At 42.8% G+C, this 14,656-nt stretch overlaps 1 protein-coding gene across 1 annotated transcript in view; it reads left to right on the top strand.

The window, feature by feature from the left end:
- Positions 1 to 14,656, top strand: part of washc5 (WASH complex subunit 5) — a 69,206-nt gene that overhangs the window by 44,005 nt on the left and 10,545 nt on the right. The window contains exons 19-23 of the mRNA XM_033019006.1: positions 3,268 to 3,389; positions 6,612 to 6,774; positions 10,237 to 10,339; positions 12,555 to 12,634; positions 14,453 to 14,556. Of these exons, the coding sequence (XP_032874897.1) occupies positions 3,268 to 3,389; positions 6,612 to 6,774; positions 10,237 to 10,339; positions 12,555 to 12,634; positions 14,453 to 14,556 (572 nt within the window). The remainder of the gene's footprint in view (positions 1 to 3,267; positions 3,390 to 6,611; positions 6,775 to 10,236; positions 10,340 to 12,554; positions 12,635 to 14,452; positions 14,557 to 14,656) is intronic.

Below are 14,656 nucleotides of genomic sequence, written 5' to 3'. Positions count from 1 at the left end.
TGTTCCCCATAATAAATTCACCTTTTTCAGTCTTCGTTCGTACTTTGGTCTTAACTAATTTTTTCCTCTTCACATACCTAGCTTTTGCTATCTCCTTTATATTCTTGGCTAGCTTACCTTCATACCTCATCTTTTCTCCCCTTATTGCCGTTTTAATGATCTTCTGTTACTCTTTAAACATTACCCAATCCTCTTGCTTCCCGCTCATCTTTGCTATGTTGTACTTCCCTTTGATTTTGATTTTTATACTGTCCGTGACTTCCCTTCTCAGCCACGGTCACCCCTTATTCTCCTTGGAATCTTTCTTCCTCTTTGGAATGAACTGATCCTGCACCTTCTACATTATTACCAGAAATACCTGCCATTGTTGTTCCACTGTCATCCCTGCTAGGGTATCTTTCCAGTCAACCTTGGCCAGCTCCTCCCACATGGCTCCTTTGTTCAACTGTAATACTGACACCTCCGATTTACCCTTCTCCCTCTCTATTGACCGCTTAGTTATCAGGTCTTGGGGGATGTTGGCTGCAAATTTCTCCTCTTCCAATCCAATTTATTCTTATTTGCTCATTTCTCAATTTTTACCTGAAAGGATGTTTTTTGGTTGGTTAAAAATTGGATCTGTTCATTGCCTAGTATATATTTTTTCTCTGCTAAGACCAACATTCTGTGCTTTTTGATAATTGACTTCTGATTTGCGAATATTTATTTGGTGAGTAAATTTTGCAGGATTCTGAAGTATCCAGTGTGCATCATAACTCCAATTATGCACTACAATTAATAATATTGTGCTGTATAGTTAGAAATGTATTGGAACACACACAGTAGAAGAGGGTGCAAACTATCTAGCTTGTTGTGTTGCATTCACACATAATAGAACACAACACTGTCAGCTGGTGAAATGTATAATTACAAGGACAAAGTACAAATGCTCACAACTTGCTGTCTATCCTTCAAGACATGAGGTTGTCAGTCCTGGACTTCTGGTTTCCAGAAATACCTGCCATTGTTCTTCCACTGTCATCCCTGCTAGGGTATCTTTCCAGTCAACTTTGGCCAGCTCCTCCTTCATGGCTCCATAGTCCCCTTTGTTGAAATGTAACACGGACACCTCCGATTTACCCTTCTCCCTCTCAAATTGTAGATTAAAACTTACCATATTATGGTCACTACCTCCTAATGGCTCCTTAACCTCAAGTTCCCTTATCATTACACAATGCTAAATCCAGAATTGTCTTCTCCCTGGTAGGCTCCAATACAAGCTGCTCTAAGAACCATCACGGAGGCACTCCACAAACTCCCTTTCTTGGGGTCCAGTACCAAACTGATTTTCCCAGTCTACCTGCATGTTGAAATCTCCCAAAACAACCGTAGCATTACCTTTACGACATGCCAATTTAAACTCTTGCACTCTATATCCACGCTACTGTTTGAGGGCCTGTAGATAAGTCCCATTAGGGTCTTTTTACCCTTACAATTCCTTAGTTCTATCCATACTGACTCCACATCTCCTGTTTCAATGTCACCCCTTGCAAGGGACAGAATTTCATTCCTCACCAACAGAGCTACCCCACCCCCTCTGCCCACCAGTCTGTCTTTTCGATAGGTGGTATACCCTTGAATATTCAGTTCCCAGCCCTGGCCCTCTTGCAGCCATGTCTCTGTAATTCCCACAACATCACTTGCCAATTTCTAACTGAGCCTCAAGCTCGTCCACTTTATTTCTTATACTTTGCGCATTCACATACAACACTTTGACCTTACCTGACCTTACTCTCTTATCTCTTCTCTAACTTTCCTTCCCATTAATTCGGGAGTATTTTGTAAATTTTCCTGTCCTCACGTCCCCTTTAACTCCATCTTTATACTCCCAATTTGTCAATCCCTCGCCCCCACTATTTAGTTTAAACCCTCGGAACGTCGGTCCCCCTCCAGTTAAGGTGTAACCTGTCCCTTTTGTACAGGTCATCCATACCCCAGAAGAGATCCCTGTGGTCTATAAATCTATATCCTTATTCCCTGCACCAGCCCCTCAGCCACACATTCAGATCCCCTATCTCCCTGTTCCTGTCCTCTCTAGCACAAGGCACTGGAAGCAATCCAGAGATAACCACCCTAGAAGTCCTGCTTTTCAGTCTTCTTCCTAACTCTCTAAACTCACGTTGCAAAACCTCCTTCCTCTTCTTCCCGATGTCGCTTGTGCCTACGTGCACAACTACTGCCGGCCTTCCCTCTCGAGGACGTTCTGAATTTAGTTCGTGATATCAAGAAAAATCACGAAGAATTCGAAGAATGTGGGAATCCCAGAGAAAGTCTAAGGTCTTTTTTTGCTTGGGCAGCTTACAACCAAGCCGTAAGAATATTGATTTCTCTAACTTCAAGTAACCCTTGCATTGCTCCCCCACCCAAGTCGTACTAGCTTCAAAGTTGTCTTGTTGAGTTTCATTGTCTGTATCTTGTTTTCACCTAATCCACAGTAACAATAGCCTGTTTCATTTTTCATTGTTACTTTTTTGCATATTTTTCATTCATTTATTCTATATCGCTCTATATCTCCGTCTATATCTCTCGTTTCCCTTTCTCCTGACTGTCTGAAGAAGGGTCTCGACCCGAAAAGTTACCTATTCCTTTTTTCCAGAGATGCTGTCTGCTACACTGCATTACTCCAGCTTTTTGTGTCTATTTTTGGTTCAAACCAGCATTGTATTGTATTGTTGTATTGTATTCAAATTTATTGTCATTGTCTCAGTTAGAGACAACGAAATGAATTTCCCTTACAGGCAGTATCATAAAAATAAAAATAAATAAATAATAATAAATAATAAAACATATTAAAAATAAAATAGAATTTAAAAAAAAAGCACAAACACTGAAAGTCCACGACACAACATAACACAGTGGCACCAAGGTGAGGAAGGCACCACAGTCCAGCCAGCCTCCCCTCCGCTCTTCCCAGAAGCATCTTCAGTTCCTTCTTGCATCTTTTAAATCAGATGACAGATTATCACCAACAGTGGGTAAATAATGTGGAAGAATTATTTCCATATTAACAACAAATAGGGAGGTGTCAATCACAAGTCAATTTTCCAAAATGTGCTTTGAGTTTTCAGCTTTTAACTTTTTATATGCTAAATATTCTTCTGTTCAATTTTGGTTGAATTAATAGCTTCTAGAAGTGATAAATGAATCTTATTGAAGAAAAAGATGAAGGGATGTGTTTGTATTCTGGTTTCCCAGATGTGATTAACAGATGCAGTTGTCTCCTTGTAGATCCTTGACTGGCAAAGCATGTACCAATCCACCCACATCCCCATTCCCAAATTCCAACAGGCGGATGGGTCGACTTTCATTGGCCGGCTATGTGGAGAAATTCTGAGAATTACCGATCCCAAGTGAGTGTGTTTTATATTTCTGTTTAAGAAAGAACTGCAGATGCTGGAAAAATCGAAGGTAGACAAAAAAGCTGGAGAAACTCAGCGGGTGAGGCAGCATCTATGGAGCGAAGGAATGGGCGACGTTTCGGGTCAAGACCTTTCTTCAGACTGAATTTATATTTCTGTTCCATTGTGTCATCTATCATTGAAGCCTCTGTTTAAATTTGTGGATCAGGATAAATGACTGCTGGTTGAAAGGCAAGGGGCTTTATGGTTGAACAGCCTGTAAATTGGTCTCCTAATCTGAGGAAAGACATTCTTGCCATAGAGGGAGTACAGAGAAGGTTCACCAGACTGATTCCTGGGATGTCAGGACTTTCATATGAAGAAAGACTGGATAGACTCAGTTTGTACTCGCTAGAATTTAGAAGATTGAGGGGGGATCTTATAGAAACTTACAAAATTCTTAAGGGGTTGGACAGGCTAGATGCAGGAAGATTGTTCCCGATGTTGGGGAAGTCCAGAACAAGGGGTCACAGTTTAAGGATAAGGGGGAAATCTTTTAGGACCGAGATGAGGAAAACATTTTTCACACAGAGAGTGGTGAATCTCTGGAATTCCCTGCCACAGAAGGTAGTTGAGGCCAGTTCATTGGCTATATTTAAGTTAGATGTGGCCCTTGTGGCTAAAGGGATCAGGAGGTATGGAGAGAAGGCAGGTACAGGATACTGAGTTGGATGATCATATTGAATGGCGGTGCAGGCTCGAAGGGCCGAATGGCCTACTCCTGCACCTATTTTCTATGTTTCTAAATTGACCCACCGCCCAATTTATTCTTTCCATCTCTCTTCTATCTATCCTCTCCAAGCCATGTGATGGTTTGACCCTAAAGCATTCTTCAACCTAGAATGCAAGAAGGTGTCACACTTGCAACCTTAGAGTCCTAATCCGAAAGCCAACCTGTCCACATTCTCCAGACATGCTGCCTGACCCACTGAGGTAATGCAGCACTTTGTGTTTTACTCCAGATTCCAGCATCTGCAGTTCCTTGTGTCTACACTTTCAGCCTACTATCTTTCTCCCCTTTTTCCTGATTCTTCACGGAAATGCTTTCCCGTTTGTCAGTGACTTAAAGCAGCTCCGTGGACAGGTATGACGGGCTTTTATACACCACTTCTTATCTCTCAAGTATCTTTTAACACTTAATAAATGTACTGGAATACATCAGATATCACATTTGAGTCTGTGCCCATTCATTTCTATAATGGATACAACAAAATCTTGCAGGAATCTGAGTAGAGTTATAAATCATGTTTTATCATTGACTGAATCATGCCAATATATCCAATACTAAAAGCCCTGTTCCACTGTACGAGTTCATTCAAGAGCTCTCCCGAGTTAAAAAAAAAAAAATCAAACTCGTGGAAACACATAGAATGTACATAGCGGGTACGTCGGAGCTCAGGGACGTCTCTTAGCGGCTCGTAACGCTAACGGCAGGTACTCGGGAAACGCAATAAGCTCAGGAAGACTCGTGAAGATTTTCCAACATGTTGAAAAATGTCCACGAGAGCCCCGACTACCCATGAGCGGCCATTACCGTAAATCTCCAAGTTCGAACCAGGGCAAACTCGAGAGAACTCTTGAATTAACTCGTACAATGGGACGTGGCTTTAAGTGAATTAACCAATTGTATTTGTGGCAGCTGCAGATACAGATGTTCAATGGAGATAGCATATTGCTGATTGCAGCTCTAATGTCCAACATCATATCAATCTGAAGAAAGGTGTCGACCCGAAATGTCACCCATTCCTTCTATCCAGAGATGCTGCCTGTTCCGCTGAGTAAAGGGCCTGTCCCACTTTCACGACCTAATTCACGACCTTTTTTACTCGTGGACATTTTTCATCAGGCTAGAAAAACGCCCTGACCTACTTGATGCCACGAGTACCTATGACTAACACCACGGCCTGCTACAACCTGCCTACAACCTCCTACGACCTCGTGACGACCATGCTGTGAGGATGTCATGGGGCAAACTCGGCAGAGGTCGTGAATTAGGTCGTGAAAGTGGGACAGGCCCTTAACTCCAGCATTTAGTGTATCTTTGATTTAAACCAGCATCTGCCGTTCTTTCCTACACAGCATATCAATTGATTGGCTTTGAGTGCTAAATAAATATAATAAAAATACATTGTGTTCATTAAATTATTGCTACTTCATGTTGAGAAATGCACCTGAGTGAAGCCCCTCTCCCACTTGCGTGTTGTTGGCACGCTAATTACGCAACCTCGTGGTCGCGTTGAGGCGCGACGGTCCCGTGAAGGTCGCACAGCCGTCTGGAGCACGTGACGTCATTTGAAGATGGACGTCATTTCAAAATGCTGGAGTAATTCAGCGGAACCGGCAGCATCTCTGGAGAGAAGCAATGGGTGATGTTTTGTGTCGAGACTCTTCTTCAGTCTGAAAGAAAGGTCTTGACCCAAAACGTCACTCATTCCTTCTCTCCAGAGATGCTGCCGGTTCCGCTGAGTTACTCCAGCATTTTGTGTCTTATCTTCAATTTTCTTGGCCCCGCTCTGGGAGTAGAAGTAGGGGTGGATCCGGATCCGCAACAGCCGTGAGTCCCAGGCCGAGTTCGGCGATCGTTTGCCTGCTTCTGCTGCTGTTGGAGGTGAGACATTGCGTCGCGCCAGGGTCTTGGGCCTGTCCCACTTTGGCTGTCAGTTACGTGACAGGCCGTTGGCGCACGACGATTTTGTTTGCTACAAAAATTTCGGAGTCGTGCACAACTACATACCCCTCCGCGCTTCTCAGTGGGACCGGCCCCGCGCGGCCATACGATGCCCGTCGCCTCAACGCGATGACGAGGTGGTGTAATATGCGTGCCAAGGACACGTAAGTGGGACAGGCCCTCGAGTCCTCAGTTGGATGTTAGAGGGTGAAATAAGAGATCATTAATCGCAGGCTAATGTGACCACTGGTACCTCTGTTGGTCTGTATAATCTAGGGTGCGGAGAGGGCTGTGGCCAAACGATTTTGGACCACTGTAAAAGGTTAAAGCTCAAACTTCAGTGGGCACAAGTCACTTGAATGTTATGTCCCTCAACTTTTACAGAATTTTAGTTGATTCTTGCCAGCAGGTGCTGAGCGCTCGCCAGAAAGCATGTCAAGTCTTCATTTCTACTTGGAGTCCCCTTTCTGCAGACTGATCCTTCTGCTTCCTTTCTTTCTCCTCAGAATGACCTGCTACATTGAACAGATAAACACTTGGTATGACATGAAGACTCACCAGGAAGTAACTAACAAACAGCTCTTCTCAGAAATCCAAAATTCCTTGGGCACGTTTGGGCTAAATGGACTGGACAGGTTGCTGTGTTTCATGATTGTCAAGGAGCTTCAGGTATGTTGCCCTGAACTTTAAAAATGGTAGAGAACAGAAGGAGGTAATTCAAGTCCATGCAAAATCTAGTCAGTCTCATATCTCCATTCTTTCCTCAATGCACTTCGTACTTTACCTTCTGATATTTGTTCAATATCCTGTTGAAAGTCACAGTTAAATCTATAGCTCTTGCACTTTATAACTGCACAGGGTGTAAAATATAAAATAAATTAAAACAATTAATTTATCACTTGAATCTTTGGCCCATCACTTTATATCCTTTTACGCTTTAAGTCTCTGCAACAGTGAACACTCCACTTTTTCTACCCTGTTTCAAATGGTCTTGATTTTGTAGATCTCTTATGCCCCTGTCCCACTTAGGAAACCTGAAAGGAAACCTCTGGAGACTTTGCGCCCCACCCAATGTTTCCGTGCGGTTCCCGGAGGTTTTTGTCAGTCGAAGCCGGTTGCGATGCTAGTTGAAGGTGGTTGCCGGAGCTGCAACCTCCGGTAACCACCTTCAAGTCAAGTCAAGTCAAGTTTATTTGTCACATACACATACGAGATGTGCAGTGAAATGAAAGTGGCAATGCTCGCGGACTTTTGTGCAGAAAGACAAACAACCAAACAACCAAACAAACTATAAACACAATCATAAACACACATATACCTTTACATAATAAATAATGGAAGGAAAAACGTTCAGTAGAGTTAGTCCCTGGTGAGATAGGCGTTTACAGTCCGAATGGCCTCTGGGAAGAAACTCCTTCTCAACCTCTCTGTTCTCACCGCATGGCAACGGAGGCGTTTGCCTGACCGTAGCAGCTGGAACAGTCCGTTGCAGGGGTGGAAGGGGTCTCTCATGATATTGTTGGCTCTGGAGTTGCACCTCCTGATGTATAGTACCTGCAGGGGGGCGAGTGAAGTTCCCATAGTGCGTTCGGCCGAACGCACTACTCTCTGCAGAGCCTTCTTGTCCTTGGCAGAGCAATTCCCAAACCAGATGGTAATGTTCCCAGACAAGATGCTTTCCACCGCCGCTGCGTAGAAGCACTGGAGGATCCTCGGAGACACTCTGAATTTCCTCAATTGCCTGAGGTGGTAAAGGCGCTGCCTTGCCTTACTCACGAGTGCTGAGGCGTGTGATGCCCATGTCATATCCTCGGAGATGTGGACTCCCAGATATTTAAAACAGTTCACCCTATCCACAGGATCCCCATTTATCCTCAATGGAGTGTACGTCCTCGGATGATGTGCCCTCCTAAAGTCCATGATCAGCTCCTTCGTTTTTTTGATGTTCAAGAGGAGGCTGTTATCCTGGCACCAGAGTGCTAGATCAGCCACCTCCTCCCGGTAGGCCTTCTCGTCGTTGTCTGAGATCAGGCCCACCACCCATCAGTGTCATCAGCAAACTTAATTATTGAGTTGGAGCTGAACCTAGCCACACAGTCATGTGTGTACAGAGTACAATAGGGGGCTGAGGACGCAACCCTGGGGCGATCCTGTGCTCAGGGTGAGGGACTTCGATGTATTCCCTCCCATCTTGACTACCTGGGGCCTGGCGGTGAGAAAGTCCAGGACCCAGGCACACAGGGAGGTGTTGAGTCCCAATTCCATTAGCTTCCCGGCCAGTCTGGTGGGGACTATCGTGTTGAAGGCTGAACTGTAGTCTATGAACAGCATCCTCACGTAGCCCCCCTTCTGGCTGTCCAGATGGGAGAGAGCGGTGTGCAAGACCTGGGAGACCGCATCGTCCGTGGATCTGTTCGGACGGTATGCGAACTGCAACGGGTCCATGTTCCGAGGGAGGAAGGCGCAGATGTGTTTCTTCACCAGCCTCTCAAAGCATTTCATGACTACCGAGGTAAGGGCCACCGGACGGTAGTCATTCAGGCAGGCAGGGGAGGCATTTTTTGGTACCGGTACAATGATGGATTTTTTGAAGCAGGCAGGGACCCCGGACTTGTCCAGGGAGAGGTTGAAACCTTCAACTAGCATCGCAGCTGGCTTTGACTAAAAAATTACCGATTTTTAAAACGGCAACCTATTTTTAGTCGCGGCTGGTTTTGAATTTTTTGAAATAATCGCCGGAACATAGAAGAAGCGGAAACCACTTTCGACCATTAGGGAGACTGACAAAAACCTCCGGGAACCGCACGGAAACCTTGGGTGGGGTTTCCATTCAGGTTTCCTAAGTGGGACAGGGGCATAAATGTCCCCTCAGCTTTCTGTACTCAAAGAAGAACAACGATATCTCTAGTGGACTGCCCTTGTGAATGAAATTCTTATTCCTGAAATCATTCTGGCAACTCCCTTTTCTCATCCTTTCCAAAGTGAAATGCTCAGAAATAGGAAACAAAACCAATTATGGCTTAATCAATGTTTGTTAGTAGCTCAACAGAAACCACCCAGCTTATATAATTTTTTTGCATTAACTGCTATTGTATCTCCCCTGTGTGGCTTGTAGTTTAAGAAGTTGTATAATGTTCCTATAAACATGTAATAATGAATACTTTCTGTTGTGACACTTTATCATTCAACACCAAAGTTAGGACAAGCTCAATATTCTAATCTGCAGTATTTCGGAATGAAACATGAATGTGCACCCTCTGCTAGTAAGATCTGAGTATTTGGGAGATAAAGCTTGAGATTCATCAATTACAACACAAGGTGTTTGTAATCCACCAGCTTGGTGGACAGGGGATGATAATGTTAGCCTTAGCTGGTGTTCCTCATTCTTCTACAGTGTCTCATTGTAACCTGTCCTTCTGGGCAGCTGACTGCGAAAATACCACATGAATGCAGCGGGACCTCTGTAAATATGTCAATCATATTCGAAAGGTGTTGAGCTGCCATCACCTGGGGCATGCGGAAAAGTAAATTTTAAATGGCTGGATCTGCTTGAATGAGTTCGCAGAAGGACGCGTGCGACAGTTTTAGTCATTTGTTACTGCCACTACGTGTGTTAGAAAGCACACACTACGTGTGCTGAATAGATTGCAAGAGTGTGGAGACAATACTTTAGAACCCTTGACAAATTCTTGAAAATGGAACATGTCTTAAGTTAAAGCTGATGTATGTGTAGGTATAGACTATTGATGAACACGATTACAGTCTTAACAGAGTTTTGCCAACTAACCCCCACTAAATTGTCCCGTTGCTAATCTGGGAAATGTCTCTCCTGGGAGGTTGTGGGATGGGATGGTATATTTGTGTTGCATGGTAGACTAAATAACATGGATACTCCTTTCTTTTCTTTCCTTATGGCTTTGTAGATTGGAGAAATACTGTTAATACCAATCTTTCTGAAGCAACTATCCTTCATTTATTATTTCTTGGGAAATCATATATTTACTAATGCTCATGTATATGATTTGGTATAAATTGTGAGCAGAGTTTTATATTTAAAACCTTAAATAATTCAGCCCAAATGATTGAGCCCAAGGAAAGTTTTCAGCTGACTTCATGCAATTTTTTTTGCAGATTTTCTTGAACATGCTTCATAGAAGTGTGCTAAGGGACAGGGCTGTGATGGACACAATCAAACCCTTTCAGAATCAGTTAACTCCAATTGAAGGAATTGTGGGTGAGTTATTTAAGAAGGAGAGGCTTTCAGAGGATATATCACACAGCATCTTATACTCTGCTACCAAATCTGGTCAATTTTGACATTGCTATAGCCACGATGTAGGTATACAGTACAGCACTGAGCTACCTACCATATTAAATGTTTATCCCAAGTGAAAGAGGGAACATTTCTACCCCGGCATATAGATTCTCAGTAACATGTGGGAACAGGGCATTTCCCCATGCCTTTTCTCCCCATTCCTCGTTGCTGCAGTGGGGAGCTTCAGTAAGGCGAGCTGAGCTTGCAGTGCTGAGCAGAGTTGCTCGCTCACTCATTGGATCAGTTGTGCCAGCTGGCAGCCGCCCTTCCCCGGCCTGCTCACACTCCTGTCACAGCTGTGAACCTCTCCCATGCACTGCTTTGGTTAATTTCTGCTTTACAAATAGTTTGGGTTATGAACAGTTCTCAGAACAGAAGCCTGTTGTAACATGGGTACTGCCTGTATATTTCTTTAAGGCATGCCATAGAATTGCTGATGTAATGTGTATAAAGGTTTCTCCAGGTTCAGTCATCTAGAGTCTAGACGATAACCACACTGCAACTTCCGTAATTCAGCCGCAGAAAGGTCAATTATTAGATATGTCATTTATTACATTCTGTTGTATATGCACTAGAAATTTTGAATATTTAATTATGGGACTATTTATTGAAGCTTCCTCGTACTATGTATAGAGTTTAAGTATAGAGTTTTGGGAGATCACTGAATTGCATTGCAGCCTTGTCCTTTATTTTATTTACAGTCACCTACTGATTAAGTTACTGGCTTGGTAGTCAAAGTTCTAGGCCATGATCCAGAAACATGATTTGAAATCCCACCAGGGCAGCCGATGAATTAAATTTTGAGTAATTATGTACACCTGAACTTAATTTAGTTTCATTACCAAAAATCAGGAAGTTACAAGATTGTTGTAATAATCCATCAGTTCACTAATGTCCTTCAATGCAGGATGTTTTCCCTTCTTCCTGGTCTTGCCTGCACGCGAGTTTGCTCCAGATTCCAGCATCTGCACTCAATTGTGTCTCATCTAGCTGAGTCGACACGGAGACGAGGAAACACTTTTTCTCACAGAGAGTTGTCAGTCTGTGGAATTCTCTGCCTCAGAGTGCAGTGGAGGCCGGTTCCCTGGATACTTTCAACAAAGAGCTAGATAGGGCTCTTAAAGATAGTGGTCAGGGGATATGGGGAGAAGGCAGGAACGGGGTACTGATTGGGGATGATCAGCCATGATCACATTGAATGGCGGTGCTGGCTCGAAGGGCCGAATGGCCTACTCCTGCACCTATCGTCTATTGTCTATCCCCTCCTGTTCCAGGGTGTTTACGAATAGATGATCAAAGCCAGGATTGCTATCGTGAATGAATGAATAAAACTACTGGTACTTTGCTAGATCTTTTTGTAAGAGCATAAATTTCTATCTTAAAAAAGTGACAGCGGCACTTTACGATCCTGCCTCTTATCTGGTCACCTGAAGAGGAGTCTAGCATTCCTCCATGAACACCAGAGATTCTGATTGAAACTGCCAGCACCCAGTTCACCATGCCATCGATCACCCATACACACTAGTTCTATGTCGCTTTCTCATCCACTCCCTAAACATTGGATGCAGTTTTTTTGGAAAGCCAACTAACCTGCAAACCTGCACGTCTTTGGGATGTGGGAGGAAATTGGAGCACCAGGAGAAAGCCCACGTGGTCACATGGAGAATGTTCAAACTTCATAGGCAGTACCCGAGGTCTGGATGGAACCAGGGTCTCTGGCACTGTGAGGCAGCAGTTTTACCAGCTGCACCACTGCACCCCACTTTAGGATATTTTTTTTCTGATGTCTAGTGTAATATTTTAAACCTGTGCTTTTAAGAATTTTTGGATAAATAACCTTCAATCATTTTAATCTCTTGCAACATTTTTTGCATTTCTGATGCAGAAATCTTTTTTTAAATTCCGATGACTTTGACTATTACCACAGGATCTTGCCAGCACGATCTGCTCTTGTGACTCAGTTTGCTGGCCACTTCAGAGAAAAAGGGGATTCAATCTGTGTAGAAAGAAAATTTAAAGATACTGAATATTTAGGAAGAGGATTAAGGTTTGAGTGCAGGGTGGGGGTAAGGTTAAACATTCTTCATTTGTAGATTCCTTACTATGGGCTATTTTTCATTCCATCAACTTTTAGCAAATTCCAGCAAAGTGTATTCTGCTACTGTGGCAAAAACCCAGAAGATTTGGCCATATTATTTGGACTCCATACTTAAGGTTCGTATTCTCATAGTGTTATTATGTTCTGATGTTTACTTCAGTTTTGTTTTCATGTTCTGTGACAGTATAGATTGCAGTATTATGTCTGTGTTTAATCAGGGTCATTGAGATTCTCAGCAACAATGTGTTTAGATCTGCAGATTCAATTATATAGCATCTCAATTTATTCTGCCTTGTAGATAGCAAATGAAGACAAAATACTTCTCTCTAAGACCAGGTGAAAATAGTAGCTGTGTTGTCCAGCTGCTGGATGTACAGTACTTGTCATCCAAAATTTTCATGTCGAGATCACAACATGGGGCATTTGGTTATTTTGTTTGTCTGGAAAAAAATCAGACTAGGGAATCTTTTATAGATTTGAAATCATATTTGTAATTTTATCAGAATAGCCAAAGTTAAACACAAAAAGCTTGAGCAACTCAGCGGGACAGGCAGCATCTCTGGAGAGAAGGAATGGGTGACTTTTCGGGTTGACCTGTAATGTCACCCCTTCTCCACATAGATGTCCCGCTGAGTTACTCCAGCTTTTTGTGTCTTATCTATGGCAATCAAATTAATTGGTTTTACTGATGTGCTAATGCATTAATTAGCACTGATGACTTTTCATCATACACTCGCAAGGAGACGACCTGCATCATTGTGGACATTTCTTACCATTTGCAGGGTGTTTGAAATTGAGAGGGATTAATTTCTGAAAATCTGCACCTGTATGTGTTCTGTAATGGAATGGGATGGGGTGACTGAGGGTATAGTTGAAGCAGGTTTGGAGGAATGCAGAGTGAATTGTAGCACAAAATGTAAGTTTCCAACACCTCTTCACAGTTTTTGGGTGTCCCAAGGTGCTATGCAGCGATCAATTTTTTTTGAATTAATGCAAAATATTCTAAATTGGAGATCTAAAAGAAAGTTCTGGCAAAAGCACACAGAGCAGCGCTGTCATTTATAGAAGATCACTCTGCAAATGCAATCTGATTTGCTGGATATTTCCAGCATTACCCGTGTGTAGTTGCATGTCATCCCTGAGATTATTAGGGCATGTGCACGATATAAGGTCATGTCATAAGTGATAGGAGCAGAATTAGGTCGTTTGGCCCATCAAGCCTGTTCCACCATTCAATCATCTTTCCCTCCTAACCCCATTCTCTGCCTTCTGCCCATAACATCTGACACCCATTCTAATCAAGAATCTATCTACGTCTGCCTTAAAAATAGCCATTGACTTGGCCTCCACGGCCTCCTGTGACAAACAATTCCACAGATTCACCAACCTCTGTCTATAGAAATTCCTTCTCATCTCCTTCTTAAAGGAACATCCTTTAATTCTGAGGCTATGACCTCTGGTCCTAGACTCTCCCACTAGTGAAAACATCCTCTCCACGTCCACTCTACCCAAGCCTTGTATGCTGCAGACTTCCAGTCCAATTTCCTAAAAGAGAAATATACTGTCATTGGTGTTGGAAATGACCTCAATGTTGGGTGTTCAATTATCTTAATTGAATCAGTCATATTTGGCAATCACTGCAGCAAGAAATTCACCCTGATGTCTGGGATGTGTATGTGAATCCAACTTCACATATGCACATTGTACCTATAAAAAGTGTAAAATATTATAGCTTGGCTTATGTGTAAGACGAGCAATTTATGAATGGAAATGACAATGGATTTGATTCAAGATAATGGAAATAAATCTTGAATGAAACTTTTTTTTTCTAATTGATCAATCTAGTTTACATCTGTGTTTTTCATCAGACAAATATTGCTTCAGTCAGTTGTAAATTTAGAGGATTGATCTTAATCATTTTGCCTTATGTTTAGGTGGGGCAGATGCAGATATTGAGGCAGCAGATTGCAAATGAACTGAGTTACTCGTGCAAGTTTGATTCTAAGCACCTTGCAGCCGCTTTGGAAAATCTCAACCAGTAAGTTCACTTGTGATCTTGGATATTTAACAAAAATGTTTATTGATCACCAACCTTAACTGTCCTCAACACACATACACTCTGAAATCCATTAGTGGCT

This window comes from Amblyraja radiata, chromosome 4 (genome assembly GCF_010909765.2).
Source record: "Amblyraja radiata isolate CabotCenter1 chromosome 4, sAmbRad1.1.pri, whole genome shotgun sequence".
Lineage (NCBI taxonomy): Eukaryota > Metazoa > Chordata > Chondrichthyes > Rajiformes > Rajidae > Amblyraja > Amblyraja radiata.
This window is presented reverse-complemented; position numbering and strand designations above follow the sequence as displayed.